General features: G+C 47.7%; 1 protein-coding gene across 1 annotated transcript in view; it reads left to right on the top strand.

Moving 5' to 3' along the window:
• LOC144135085 (uncharacterized) overlaps positions 1-16065 on the top strand; it is a 942878-nt gene that overhangs the window by 831050 nt on the left and 95763 nt on the right. Inside the window, exon 9 of the mRNA XM_077667844.1 lies at positions 5846-5965. Within this exon, the coding sequence (XP_077523970.1) occupies positions 5846-5965 (120 nt within the window). The remainder of the gene's footprint in view (positions 1-5845; positions 5966-16065) is intronic.

Here is a 16065-nt window from a genome sequence, read left to right as displayed (position 1 = left end):
TTCCTGCTTTGTTTCCTTTTTTTAGCCTTCGTAACCTTGTGCCCATCCTTTTTTGCACGTGCCCTATGCACTCAACCTTGGATATTTCAACGTAATCACCATATGGCATTTGTGCCTTCACCGCCATAAAAGCCTTGCTGTCACCATCCCCAAGGTATTTGACGTATCGAACGCCGTGAAGCTCCTCACTCCTGCCGAAAAATTTCAGTGCTCCTGCGACTTCCATTCCACCGCTGGTGCCTTGGTAGTTGCTTTGGCACACCTCTCTATGAAGGGGGTCACTGTTTGTACCCTTGATGCTGCACTTTGGACAACGTTTAGACAAAACCTCCACATCCAGCACTTTCCCAGAGTCTACACTGGTCGCAGAGACTATGCCGTTATTGGTAGTATGGCCTCGCTTCTGCCAGCTTCCATCAAAAGCAACTGCGATGTCTTTATCCCCCTCATTCAGCTGCACAGCTTCGTCAGCTGCCCTTTTCATCGACTCCTGAGCAGCAGCTTCGATGTGACCTAGACTCTCTTGATTGTATTTCGCAAACTTTGTCGGCGGCTTAGGAAGGTTTAGCATAGCACAGAGTATATTTCCTGCAGCCATTCCCTTACCAATGGACCTCAAGGCATACACTAACCTGAGGTTGGCTTCATAGAGGCCAGAAGTAGTTTTCTTCGGCGTCTCAAATCGTTGTGCGGCACTACACACTTCACAGTTCAAACTGTAAACGCTTGCAACAGCTACCCGTTTTGTCACAATTTCGATGAACTCAACACTTCCACCGCACTCTGTGCACACACAAATCTGTGTAATTGCGGCACAAATGCCGTCCATGTCCATTAAGGCATATTGGCTGCTGCTCTGTAGCACATCCTCTTCCTGGAAGCACAGAGAAAATCTTGAAAGCTTCGATGTCGAGGAGCTGGCGCGTTCGGCGTTCGGGATCTCATTCGGTCGTGGACATCCTTTTGCTTTTTCACGATGAGCGTAGCGGTTGCCGTGAAATTCACGCCTGACGAAGGCCTTCTTTGCCCTGGGCATCTCAACTTATTAGCAGCAACCAACACCGGCACAATTTACAATACTGATCGAAAGGGATAGCACTCGGACGCAGCTGCATGAAGGTTGCCGAAACGTGGAAAAAACGTGCAAAGCGTCTCAGGATTGTCTTGGCTAAAAAAGAGGAGCTGTACAATAGTTTCCAGACAATTTTTTATATGTAGTTGATTTTAAACAAGTTTTGAAATCAGGTGGTGGACTTTTTGGTTGAAAAAATTGACGTTAATCCTGAAAGGGGGCGTGGCCGCTTTTTTTCACCCATAAATATGGCTTTCTGAGGAAAGTACGATCATGGAACATGGGTAGAAAGAATTGAACTTCTAAAAATCCAAAAGAAAAAAAACGTTTTTTTTCTAATTTTACCTTACCCTGTGCCCTTAAGGCGCCTTTCATGTATATAGCGAGATGCTGAGATGTGAGAGCTGGTGCACCCTTCCCTTTCCCCAAAAACCCATTTTCGTATTACAATTGTGACGTAACGCTTTTTCTTTTCATAGCATGTTACTACAAATCAGATATAACGAAGAAAATCATATATTATTAGGTGCCGCAATGTGCCGTAACCAGTAATATCCGAAGTAGTGCAGCAGTCACACGCAGCAGCAGTAACAAATGCAACGCTTTTGCATTTCTCCACTGAAACAGACTTCAGTGCCCTCGTAATTTTCGATGTAATGCCTTGTATGAGCCGAAGTAGGGGCGCTAAAGCTTTTCACAGAGTGCGCGGCGGCGAATGGGCGTCCACACCCACAAACGCTCACCGGGCTAGTACTCCCTGAGGAATCGGCTTAGATTGTAGCGACGGCCGTGGGTGCGCTGCTGGCCTTTGATGCGCAGCCGCCCAAGTCATCAGCCTTTTTCTACTTGTTGAATATAGAAGGCGACGTTGATTTTGTCTTGATCAGGGACGTTTGGGACCATGGCGTCGAGCAACGCGGGTGCGGCGTCTTCATGCGGCGTGCTCAATGCAGGATCTTCGGCCTTTCACTCGTTAGCAGCTTCACCACCTAAGTTTTCTATCTTTAGTTTCTCCTAAAAGTTAGTTGCTCCATCCTCACTACTTAGCTCCGCAGTTGCCGCATGGCGATGCGAAACGCGAGGCTGACGGCGATGGTGAGCAGAAAGGCGATTTGGCACCTACTATTCTCGACGCAGACAGTCGATTTCTTGCGAGCCTTGGCCGGAGCGTGGTCGTGGTGCGTCCATGGTAAAACGACGGAGGCGATGTGTCGGTACAGGCAGTGACGAAGAATATGGCTAGTTCCATTGCAATGGAAGCACGGTGGGCCTGTTGTCGGCAGTCCACCACGCGTCCTATTGCATGGGGCTTCGGTGTCGTTCATACGCTGGGAGGGCAGGGGATGCAGTGCGTCGTTCTCGAACAACTGGTTGACATCAAAGAAGACTTAGAAGGTATCGTCGAGATCGATTAAGGCATACTGCAGCGCGGTAGGTCATGGCTTGAGCTTCCGCTGAAGGCACCGACGACGAGGAGCCAAGCGCATGCGCCACTTCGTGGACCATTTGTGCGAGCGACGTTGCCTGTGTCTGGTTGGAATACGATACCACGCGACGCACCTCTTCCTGTACAATGCCGCGGAAGAGATCTCGCACGTTGTCTCGGCGTGCTGTGCTATCCGAGGAGGCTGCTTAGGTCAGTTGGAGCGGCCGAGAGCATTGGAGGGCTCGTGCTTCCACGGCGTTTCCTATAGTGGCCGCTTTTCTAGTGAATCGAGCTCCATCCTTCGGTGGATTTCCAGTCACAATGGCCACAACTTCCTCCTCAGCACCTCACATCAAAAGCCCCACCCTCTCTTCTTTCATACCAAGATAAGGGCGTCGAAAAAGGCGCTTCATTTGTTCTGCGTATTTATTCGCTGTCTCACTCAGGTGCTAGATGCGTGACTGCAGAAGCAGCCGCTCTCTTCACTGACGATGCTTCTGAATGTCCTGTGAAACTCTATGCTGAAGTATTTTCTTGCTCCAGAGAAGCTTTTTGGTTTTTTTAATAACGAATTCTGTCTGGGTCTTCCAGGACGAATAAAGCATGCCTTACATTCTTCTCGTCGTCAAAATATTTGAATACGGAGACAAATGCCAATTGGTCTCGTCAGACCAAAAGATCTTCGCCTGTTGAACAATTGAGCATGGGTAGCAGTCGGGGCTTTGCAAAGCAATGGATGCTCGATTTCTCGTTGTGGTTGATGTTGGCATTGAGGGCCGTTCTGCATTCGCCTGCGGTTCGGTAGTCCGAGTTGAGGTGGCACCTCTGAAGAGAGCAGCTGCTTCGCAGTTGCTCGTTGGCTTAGACAGCTTCTGTGATTTTACCAATGCCTGCTTCCTCGGGCTTGTTCAGCAGCTGCCAGGGGCTGAGGACGACTGACATCCACACCCAGTACCTCGACTAGATGGCACGTGATGGTCACCACTGTAGGCGATGGATGAGCAAGCTGAAGTTGTTTTTTGATGAACTCTTTACTGGGCAGGTTGCCTTCTGCGCGCAAATAAGTCAACACTTCAGTGGCGCCGACCACAAAAAAAAATTGTGCTCCGCGATCATTGAAGTATAGAATCACCACGCTTTCACAGTGCTTGATTGAAAACTGACAAAGAATTTTCGGGATAAACCTCCAAAAGAAGTTGCAGCAACGTCGAACTTATACATAAGCAGTTGCTTATAGGTGCGGTAATTCTTTATAAAACTGGTCGCATCTCACCTCACTTTTAGACGTTTTTTGCCCGTCGTTGCAGAAAAACAGCGAGCACTTTTCTTTGCAAGACATGTAACCTGTCTCGAATCGCGCTACAAAGTGAATTCGCGCGACTGTCAAGGCATCAAAGCTCAGGCGACAGCACATTACACATACAAAATGAAAACAAAGTGACGTTTTATTAAAAGCACAACCCTGTAGACAGCACAAAGTTCGTGCCGACCACAACTCACGTTGAACGACGTGTTCAATCCAAGCAAAGGGCAACTATCCGAACGACCAGAGCACGTACCCGCTTCTTTTGGCCGCCATCTGTGGACTGAGAGCGAAACTGCGAAAGTTATTCTGCAACGTTTCAAGCGCAGGACAGGTGGCGCCCTTGGCACACCTCTATATTCTTCCGCCGTGGTTACGACTTGCAGATATTTTTTGTCCCCGTATTGCTGGCTGCACTCCTTTTTAAAGCTGGCGCTGATTCCGCCACCTCTCCGACAGGAACGCGCGGCAGCTTAATGAGGAATAAAGCGGTACCCTGATGGCGTTTGGTAGTGCAATGTGAAAAAAATGGCCTGGCTTAGCTAAGGTGAAGCCTAGGATGCAAAGCATAATAGATTTGTTAAAGGGATTCGGTATCGCCTGCCCGTAAGTCAATCTAGTCTCTTCGTTGTTTAGCAATCTCCTGGAGAAGCGGGAGTTAGCCTTGGTGGTCGTGGCCGCGCGGCGACCGCGCGAGTTGAGCCCCGTCTCTGCTCAGCTGGCGTGACGTCAGACCATGTGCTCAGCTGCAGCGGCCCTAGCGGGAGGAGCGGAGCCGCGCCTCCAGGAGCCATCGCAACGAGTGTCTATCGGAGGCAAGCGCAGCCTCCCTTATATACCGTCGCCGTAGCGTCACGTGGTACCACGTGGTCAACCGGCGCGCAACCGTCGCGACGGCGCAAGATGCGGCTCTGGCTCTCCTCGGTCGTGACGTCATGGTGTCACGTTGCGCCCGGCGCGCAACCGTCGCGACGGCGCAAGATGCGGCCTGCCTCTCCTCGGTCGTGACGTTATGGTGTCACGTGGTCACCCGGCGCGCAACCGTCGCGACGGCGCAAGATGCGGCCTGCCTCTACTCGGTCGTGACGTCATGGTGTCACGTGGTATAGCTCAAGGTCCAAGCCGGCTTGTAACCGTCGCGAGCGCCGAAGTGAAACGCTGATAATATGCTTCGCATAAAAGCAGTCCAGGGAGCAACATGGCGCCAATAAGGCTGGAAAGTACACAGACCAAATAACTGGCGCATCAGGTGTCCCACGTTTCAGACTTCAGCTGTTCCAACTCACTTGTCTAAAATATGGCATTAAGTTTTAATAAAGGCAATTCGTAAGGTTCTACTATATGCTGGAATAAAATAAAGTGTGCTTATTGACATTTATCGACAAACATCAGGAAAGAGCCTTCACATCTGCGAAATTTGTTTATCTTAGGTACCGTCTTCAGCGTGAACCCATTCCTTTCTAACTTTAAATTTCCCACATAGGTGTACGTCAAATTTTTGGTTATAAATATGCCGGGAGCCCTTAATAAGGGGACACAAATTGCAAAAAACAGCGCAATGACCAGAAGCATTCTCGCTACTTTGTTATCACAGTGAGCACGACAGAAAACCTCACCCTGACTGTAGCGGCACGCACAGAATTTTTTACAACGCCGTCAGTAAAAATGCCACCTCTGTCCCAAGGTTTGATAAACCTCCAACTTTCTGCGATACACAGGCTGTGAAGCTTAACAGCAGCTCGCAAAACTTGCGCACAAATTCTGGTCTTCGAAACAACCCACCAAGTGTTGGAGAAGTGCTTCATGGTAAACTGCTTCTACCCCATCTTCACGTATTCGCAGTGTTGTGAAAGGAATGATAAGCTAGTAAATGGCAGAGGATATTCGCGAGCGCCAATATGCCGTTTTCTTTAGGAAGTTCTTCCTCGCCCGAACTTAACATTCTGCTCCATAAAAAACACAGAGCCCTAAACTGCGACAGAGCATCGCTGTCTATACTGGGATTGTAAATGTTTCTCTCTAAATATTTTGTATTGATTTCCAGATCTGCCATACCGGAAAAATAGATATAATGGGTTGTGATGAAGTATACCACTCGTGCTTCTTTTCTCAAGAGAAGAATGCAATATATACATTCGACAATAAGAATACGCTTCAGTACAAGGTCAGTGTGATCACTTATTTTCTCTGTCTCGTTTTTCTTCATACTTCGGTAGTGCATAACGCGAAAAACAGCGGGCAGATACGGGATCATTAGCGGACGATAACGCGTTTATATGATGTTTGCCGGCGCGATCAACAATATTATAACATTATTGATAATATTCCTTATTATCCTTTTCATTTTCATGCGCACAACTTATTTCACACATAAGCATTCAGTGCTTGTTACCGGGTAGACAGGTAAGCACGGGCGTACTGGTTAAAGATATTACACAGACATTATCAGAACCATAGGACAAGTGCGAGTCTGAAACATGATTTGAGCACATTTACAATAAAAGTAAAGCAGCAACAGACGAAAAACACAAAGGAAGCCTTACAACGCTAGTGTCCAACACACAAAGGAAATAAATCAGGGCAATGTGGACCTGCATAGCCTTGACTAAGGAGTTCATTTTCAATTCGAAGGAGGAAAAATATTCCGGGTTTTACCTCAAATACATTTTATGCAAGAAGGGTGGAAGTCAGTAGCAACTCTTTGATCCTTCTAAATTTCATGTATTCCCCTGGCCTGGTGCTCGGCTAGTAATTGGTGAAATTCTTGGGAAATGGGTCTTTGACCCCACCTTGAGTATTCGAAAAATACCTTCTTCCATGGCGCTCTTTGACCATAGACGCCCTTGCTCCATAAAAAAGCATAATCATCATGTTAAAAGTCATGTATTCGTTGCGTAGTTGTTGAAAAATGCTGTACGTAGTAATTTCTAATTCTTTCCAAAATCTTTTTTACGCTTCAGGAATAGGACAGCTTTGTGTTTCCACTAATGTTCTTTGAACGTTGGCCGGTAATATGTACTTATTGATACAATATCAAAAACTCAGTACAGCGTAAACATTTGGCGTCTAAAGAAATAGACAGATTTCATTATTTCGGCATTATGTGCTTCTTGCAAGTTTCTTTCATTTACTGTACGTTACCGTGTTTTGCAGGATATATAATCAGACTCACCTACTAGTCTGCCTACGAACTGTTATACATAGATTTCTTGGTGTCTTATTGCAGCAATATAAAAGTTGGTGCTAGGATACACGCACACAAACATAGCCAAGGATTAAAAAAGAAGATGTTTGAGGTTGGCCAAGGAAACCGCTTACATACAGCTACCAGCCGGCTTGAACATCTATGCAATTTTTGTTTTGCTATTAATTAAGTAGTAATAAGATAAGAAGAAGTGTGTCCCTGCTAAAGTGGCTGCACATCTGTCTTTAGAAAAACCTTGCCACCCACGTAAATACGTGCCCTATTTGAAGAGAACTGCATCCTCGCCTTCTCAAGAACTTCCGGACGTATTTCCACCATATGAGGCCTCCTGGTAACCATGCATTAGTGCAAGCTGAGCTGGGCACTGACGCTAGGCTTAGTGCCTCCACTGCCACGCTGGCGTAGGTAGCACTGCCGGCGTCTTTCGCCACAGCACCAGCCACGCAGTCGACACTTGATCCACGGCGCCAGGTCCAGCTTTGTGTTCCCGGTTCATCGGCAGAAGCCCCCCTCCTGCCTTCCAGAAATTCCGGACTGCTCGTGAGTGATCTGCCACCAGGGCACATGGTCATCAACTCCATACCACCGGATGGGCCTCAAGCCTCATGGCATGATGAACAGGGCATTCCAATGGACTTATCGGCACCTCTCTACCCGTGCAAAAGTGCCCTCGCGCAACTCACAAGCGTCCCTCAAACGACGGCCAACCGATTCCATCTTCGGAAAGTGATGGCTGCCTAGGTAAGCGCACTTGTCAGCGATCGATAACTCGGTGGAGCCTGCACCGTGATCGTCTTACAAAGTGACCATTAAATCACTGGCCAACAAAAGCCTAACGGATATACCGAACAAGATTTTACAAGCTAACTTGGACGCGTGCCTCGGAACCAAATGTTTTCGGGGCTTCACAGCCAAGACAAAGTCAAACATCATTACAGTATGGCTTCCGACTCTGACTTCCGTAGAATGGCTGAAAACACTCACCAGTCTTTCACTGACAAGCGAAATCTCAGTGTGAGTACAAGCGTATTTAGTTGAAGGCAGCGACTTGCAGCGCTGCGTCGTCCACTACTTCGATATCACTGAGGATCAAACTGCACTCCAGCGTGAGCTGTATTGTCACACGCACCGTGTCATTCAGACCCGACGCATGGGAAAGAGGCGCTCTTGTATGGTCACCTTGCAAGGCCTTCTGACACTACCAACCTCTCTGTACTATTATGGCTGTATTTTACGGCCTCGGCCATATAAACCGAGTGCGGTATATTGCTATAACTGCTTCCGTACTGGACATATGCGCAAATTCTGCCCCTTCACTGCTGACGGTGAAAGTACATCGGAAGGGAAAGTGGCTTATCTATGCGGCCTTTGCAAATCCGACGACCACGAGATAGCATCTCCAAGCTGTCCGACAAAACAAAAGGCATCACAACAGGCTCGTCGTCGAATGACTAAGCATTGGCCAATACAAGGCAGTAGAACTTCATTGCAGACAATCAATCGGTTCGCAGCTCTCCAGTGGGATGACGACGAGTGGCCGGAGCTCCCTGAGCACACCTCGCATGATCCTTCAGCTCAGCAGCCCTCTAATGATACTGTGCGAAAAGAACACCTCCGAAAACAGCCAACAAAGCAGTGCATTGTGCCTGAACTACCGTAGGACGATATGGCCGCTGCCGACGAACAAATCGCACGTCTTTTAGCGGAGGTCACCAAGCTCCGGCAACACCGTGAACTGCTCGCTCGACGTAGACGGGCAGCGGAATCATCCGCCACATTTATCAATGGCGCAGCAACATCGCTTTCCTGCCGCCTCTTCCCAGATTACCGCAATGCCACTGGACAACTCTGCGACTTCTTTACTCCGGTTTATGGTCAACCAGTTGTCTAACCAGACGTCCGTGATTCTACAGCGCTTGGGCTAGTAACTAGAAATGGCAACTTCCACTCGTGCTGGTGTGCTGCAGTGGAAGTGCAGAGGAATTTCCACGAAGGTGGGGGAGCTCAAGACACGACTACAAATTCACAAGCTCCAGGTATGAGCCATGCTGCTACAGGAAACAAACGCCTTGACATCGATTTCAGGCTTCAGTGCCTACATGTCTCCTGCAATGATAGACCGTCGTGTAAAATCTGCTGCTCCACCAGGAAAGGCGGCGGTGTATGTGGAGTCACGTTTTTCGTATGTACGCCTTGCTCTAGAAAACTGGTGCACGTCGTATCAAAAGTTAGTGGCAGTGGCTGCGAAATTTAAGGGAACCGTTTTGGTCGTTTCATTTTAAGTTAGACCAACTGGTGGTGCTTCCTGCCGTATTAATGTTGGCTAGTTAACTATAGCCCGTCGGCAGTATTCCGGGTGTTCGATTTTAGTCGGAGGCGACTTTAACGCCCCTCACCAGGATTAGGAGTACCCCACTTCAACCCCTCGGGGCAACCGTGTGCGGGACGCATTCACGGATGCCCAATTTGTGCTGCTGAACCATCCTGGGACAGCAACACGGCCAGTGCATCAAACTCGCAGTGCTTCCTATGCTCCAGACTTGACGTGGTGGTCGCGTCCGGGTACTCCCTCCTGGCACATGGAGCCAGACTGCTAGGGAAGTGATCATCATCCTTTCATCATCGGTGTTCACACCTCACATTTCCGACATTTACGCTACAAATTTTCTGTGATCAACTGGGACAGTTTTCGCTCCTGTATGGACAATCTCTCCTCAAATTCTTCGCGAATCCTTGCTGAGCGCATACAAACAACGCTCGACAGTGCTACAACTACCACCTGGACTGTTGTTGGTCGACCGGCACCAGACCTCGGCCTTTTTAACTTGTGGGCGGCACGCCGTCAAGCCGAGCTGGCTGCTACACGAGACCCTACTTCGTCGCAGGCACATACGCGATTGTACTATCTTACAGCTAAGGCACGAAAATATTAACGCGACCTCTCTCGGCGGCAGTGGCATGCGTGGCGCGAACAATTTTCTGCAAAGTCCTCGAATGCCTCTCTCTGGCAAACATTCCGTAAAATGGAACCCGGTTGCCGTTCGACTGGCGCAGCGGCCAGCGCATGCTTCGCGGCTAACTTGTCGCCAAATAATTTCGCCAAAGAAGCAGCGCGAAACTTTTTCTCAAAATACGATGATGTGCCTTCTTCATCCGCTAATTTAAATATGGCAGGCATCGCAGCGCATGTATAACAAAGGCCATCTGATGTCAACGTAGATGGAATTTCGTGTCCATTCTCTGTCTGAGATGCTGGCTGCAATAGATGATGCGAAACGGAAAACAGCGCCCGGCCCGGACAATATTCAGTACGAGGTGTACAAGAACTTGAGTTACGCTGCACTCCCACAACTACTAGACACCATAAACAAAGTATGGTTGGATGGCGTAGTGCCCGAGAGCTGGAAATCCGCTGTCGTGATTCCTATCCCGAAACCAGGAAAGCCTCCGACGGACCTTGCCAACTTGCGACCTATCTCCTTAGCTCCTACGGTGTGCAAGCTGGCGGAGAAAATGCTAGCCACACGATTGTCATGGCGGCTATAGCAGCACGGTTTTTATCACCCAGTAGAAATCGGCTTTCGTCAATATATTGGTACAGAGGTCGGGTTTGCTCTCTTAGCATCTGCAGTTTTCTCATCTAACCGCAGCCGCTATGAGCGTAATGTTTTAGCAATTGATGTTCAAAAGCCATATAAAAACGTCAGTCTTGCAGACATTCTGAACTCCATTGACATGTTTCGTCTCCCTCTTAGAGTGCATAGTTTTGTTCAATCATTTTTGGAAGGTAGAAAATTTGCAATATGCCTCAGCGGTGAAGCGGTCGGCTCTTTTGTTCCTCTCTGCGGCGTGCCCCAGGGATCAGTGTTGTCGCCGACGTTATTAAATATTGCTTTCATCCCGCTGGCTTGGCGCTTACATGACATCTGTAACAAAATTTTTTCAGTACGCTGACGACATCACGGTGTGGAGTACTCACCAAGACCTCCGTACTCGGGAGGCTGCCCTTCAATCTGCCTTGTGTTTACCTGTAATTACGCATCATCCATTGGACTTCAGCTATCTGTGCATAAAAGAACATACACGTCAGTCGCCAAGCGCTTGGGACGCCGTAAACTTCCTGCAAGTACAAATCCGTCTTTTTCTATCAGGCGCCCCACTACAGGAAAGCTCGAGTGTAAAAATCCTTGGATCAATGATTCACCAATCAGGATCAGCGACTGCATGGCTTTCTCAGGCTAAAAGGCAAGCTACTCAGGCTTTGGGTTTGATTAGAAGAATTGCCCCTAAATCTGGTGGCGCAGGCTCGTTCGTTGCACGGCAATTGGTGAGGGCAGTTTTGCAGCCACGTATTTTTTATCAAGTCCACATTCAACATCTTACAAGAGCTCGATGGGATCGCCTTGAAGCCGTAAACTGAGAGGCTATGAGGACCATTACGGGCCTTCCACGCATTACACCGATCATAGCTTTACAATAGAATGCGCAGCTCAATACCATTGATAGGCTGGTTCAGCAGCGCCGTGAAGCGCGCAGCCTTAAGGCCAGTCTATCGCACTCCACGCACGCACTGAAGACTTATGCAAAAGCACACTCCATTCTTCAGCCACCAACGCCAGTTCTTCCCCCATGGAAGTTTGTACAGCCCAGCGACAACGAGCCAACATGTAATCGCCGGCCAACATATGCTCATTCGGCATCGTTGCTTCGCCATAAATCTAAGGAACAAGATGCTTGCCTTTCTGCAGGATCCATTGTTGTCTACGTAGACGCAAGCATACAAAACTGCAAAGCAAAAACAGCTATGTACTGCCCGTGCAGACCTGCTCTGAATCAAACCTCTTGGTTTCAGCTTACGGAACCCTCTTCTTCCTTTTGTGCTGAGCTTGTTGCAATTCAAGAAGCACTATGCTTCATGGCTGACATAACTATGCTCCCGGCGGCCAGCGTTATCATCCGCACTCACGCCCTTCAAGTTGTCCGGTTCCTACGACGTATTAGCCATTGTCCAACGATATATCAGGACACCCACCGGCCCGCGGCACGCATCCTGCAGCCAGTACGTATTGAGTGGGTCCAACGGGATCTGCTGACCTATCAATGCCAGGCTGATTTAGCGACCCGCCTTGCGAGTACAAACTCATCACCGCCTCGGCTCCTTCATTTGGACAATTTTACCCTCCTTTCATTAAGAAAGGAACTCCTCCGGTGCCGCACACGTGCTCTCATCCCTTCGTGTGCGGTAACCCTCCCCCGCTGTCTTACCCGTGCAGAGGAGGTTGCGCTTAGGAGGATCCGGATGTGGGTTGCCCTCACACCAGCCGTCACTCGAAAGTTGCCTCAATACCGAGAATAGTTTCCTCGGCCAGAGTGTTCAATATGTAAGACGAGGACATTTAGGCCAACATTCATCACTTACTGTGTGACTGCCCAACTCTCAAGCATAAAAGGATCCGGCACCTGATGGTAGCAGGTCTTTCACCAAGCAACCCTGCCTCATACATTGCCTGGACGCAAGGGCCGTACCATCATTCTCTACTAGACATCGTCAAATCACCTAACTTTTTTGCATTTATTTAATCTCTACTACATTATTCATTACACCTTCACCCATCATTGATGCCCTGGGGCAATAAATTTCGCTTTAAAAAAAAGTAGTAATGAGATAATTTTCTAAATGCGTAAATATTGATTTCAGACAGCAGATGTGAACAGCAAAGTTGGAGAGCACCTTCAGAAACCCCTTCCTATTTATTTGTGATAAAGGAAGCCGCGCGTGCATCTTTTTTCCGAGCTCCAAAGAAAGCCCGCAAAATACAAAAAAAAATCACGTGACAAGTGCATCCGCGCGCCACGATTGTCTGCTCTCAATCCTGTCTTTAGTGAATGAAATCCACTGCTGACATGGCACGACGACCCCATGCGGACCGATATGTAGACGGTGGTTGCACCGTCACGATTGCAGACTGGCTCGCGCGGGCTTGTCGACATATCGGCCGGACGGAGCAACGGGGTTGTCGCGCCTTGCCTGCGCTGATTTCTTCTACTCAAGCTAGGATTGAGAGCAGCAAAATTGTGGCGGCGAAGTGCGCTAGTCATGTGATTTTTTGTTTGTATTTCGGGGGCTTCCTTTGGAGCTCAGAGAAAAAGATACACGTGAGGTTTCTTTCATCACAAATAAATAAAATGAGAGTTTCTGAAAGTGCTCTCCAACTTGGCTATTCACATTTTCTCTCTAAAGTCAATATTTACGCATTTAGAAAAATTATCTTAATTGCTAATAATATTTGCAAAAAAAATTGCCTATGATGCGCAAGCCAATTGGTAGGTGTACGTAACTGGTTTCCCTGGCCTACCTCAAATATCTTCTTTTTTAACCCTCGGCTAAAGTTAGCCTGGACACCCTGTATATAGCAAAGTGTACGCTTCGGTAAAGGAAAATTTTTATCTCACTTAACCTTTCGATCAGTACGTAACTCTTGAAAAAGATCGGTCCTCCAATCTAAACGTCGTGTTAAACAAAACTTTTTCCGACAACTAGCATAAGCTTCGCTACGTCAGGTGTTCTAGGGGAGGTGAACACAAAGTATTTAAAATAGGGTATTTGAGGTAATAACCTCTCTGCTGCATATGAAGGCCAGTGTTGGCGGACGTCAAAAAAGGCCGAATAAAGTTAGCTAGTAAAGTGATACTAAAATTTTTAATAATTAACTTTTAACTATTACAAATAGCAGCTGATTATTTCTAGAGATATGTAGCCTGCCATTAGCAATAGCCATATTGGTGTTTGGTGACTCGAAAAAATTTGGCTATTTCGACTAGTTACGTACACTGGAGGCGTTGCCCTGCCTGCATGTTATTTTAAAGTTCATGTATTTTGGCCCTATGCAGCCACATTTTCTCGACCCAAAAATGCAAGGGTAATCTGATTTTCGAAATTTCAAAAACAGAGGTGGCTATTACTAACGGCTGATTGCAAGTCAGGTGGTTATTGGTAATAGTTAAACAGGTTAGCATTAGAATTTAGAGTGTCATTTTACTAGTTACCATGATTCGTCTGTTTTTTGATCTGCTGACACTGGTACCTGTATTCCGCAAGGAGCTTTTCTCCACATCGAAAACCCAATTTTTGAATATTAGTATCTACTTTCCTGAAACGCATAGTACACTTGTTTTGGAGCAAAGTATATTATATTCTCGCTAGCTTCATATATACTATATAAACCTGGTGTCCCTGCTAACTTGAGCCAAGGGTTAAAAAATAAATTATTTGAGACAGCCGAGCGAAACCAGTTGCATATTGGTGACAGCCATCTTGCGCACCAGATGCAATTTTTTGGTTCGCAATCAATTAATAGTTTATTAAGTTTAAGTATCTAAATAAATCTTGAGTTTAGACAAAAAATGGCATTTGAAGAGTTGTCGAGCATCTTCAGAGACCCAGATTCTATCATTTACTCTAAGGAAACCCTCCCGTGTGTCTTTCTTTCCCAGCTCCAAAGAAAGCCCGTGAAATACAAAAATTAAGCACGTGACTACCGCCTTTGAACGCCACGATCGTGCTGTTCTATAACGTGGTTTAATCCAACGAAATTTCCTGCAGCCTTGACTCGACGGCCCCGCACTAGCAGCAGGCCGATTTGTTGGTAATGGTTTCTAGTCTGCGTCAGCCAGTTGCAACACGTGACGGTGCGAGATGCCACCGCCGACATATCGGCCCGTCGCTGGTGCACCTAGCACTTGCATTTGCACTTGCACCTAGCGCAATGAGCGGCAACATGGAAAACACGAAAAAGAAAAAGAACATTAAAGAAAACCAGAAAAAGATGGCCCTGCTCATGGGACAAAGTTTCGGTGCAAAAAATGCAAATGCCAACCGCAGTACAAGAAGACATCAGTGCTGTTCTATCATACGAACAAGGTGACGTGAGAAATCATGGAAGCATATCACATCAATAATCTTGGAGAAAAGTGCATCAGCGATCACTTTAAGTGAAAAAGAAATTCACTATGTTGACTTGCACGTGGCACAAGTAGTTTTCCCTTTTGTCGTTTTTCTGTTTCTATATTTTATTTTTTACGTTCACTATATATTACCACTTTTCGTTATTCAATAAACTCGGTTGCTAGTCAGCGGTTGTCCTGCCTTTTTCCCGCCTTCGTTGAGCTGTTCACCCACATAAATGTTTAACAACTTGCCCAAATCTCAGCTTTACCGTATAATACACTGCACAACAGCACCCACAGGGGCCACGGCTGAATAAAACAAACACAGAAAAACAAGGAGGCGGAAATATTAGAGTACAAAAAGGAACGATCTTGAGCGATAGAAAAGGGAAAGGAGCGTTAAGCGCGGCTCTCGGCGCACCGGGAGGCCGCAATTCCCTCCCCTCCCCTTACACCTCCGTAAGACGCCGCCGGGTCCGTTTGTGCGGCCCGTGTCTAGTATCCACAAACACTTGCTGCAGACGCGCTCGAGAGACACTTGTTAAGCGCCGCAACGACGACCTTCGACCGTGCCATATGCGTATTTTTGTTTCATTTCTTCGTTTCGCTCTTCTGTTGAGCCTTTATATTAGATCCCCGCAGGGGGCCGTCTACAGCTTGCAGACGTTGGTGAGTGGCGACACCACGGGTTTTCGAGCATCCGCAGGGGGATGATGGTGAACACTGCATCACCACGGGCCCGAGCACCAACGCCTAGCCGTGCGTGGCATCGCCGTGTCCGAGGAAAAGGGGATCCTAGTGGTTGAGTCGATGCCGAGAGTTTGAACCTTTAAGGCCCCTCGGTGGAGGCACACACCACAGTGGCCCCAGCTTCCTGTAGACGGCACCTCCGGCCTATCCTCCCCTTCATATTTCACTTTCCCACCTTCTTTCTCACAACTATCTAATCTCCTACTCGCTTCTTGGTCTTTTCTTTTTTCCTGTCGGCGTGAAATTACCTTGTGTGACGAACTACCCTGAGTTGCGTCATATTCGGTTATAGTTGCGGAGTACAGCTGACGCAGGCAGGACTTGCTTGCAACTTCCTGTCCCGTCCCCGTGTTGGGCTCCGT

Source organism: Amblyomma americanum, chromosome 5 (genome assembly GCF_052857255.1).
Source record: "Amblyomma americanum isolate KBUSLIRL-KWMA chromosome 5, ASM5285725v1, whole genome shotgun sequence".
NCBI classification, from domain to species: Eukaryota; Metazoa; Arthropoda; class Arachnida; order Ixodida; family Ixodidae; genus Amblyomma; species Amblyomma americanum.
This window is presented reverse-complemented; position numbering and strand designations above follow the sequence as displayed.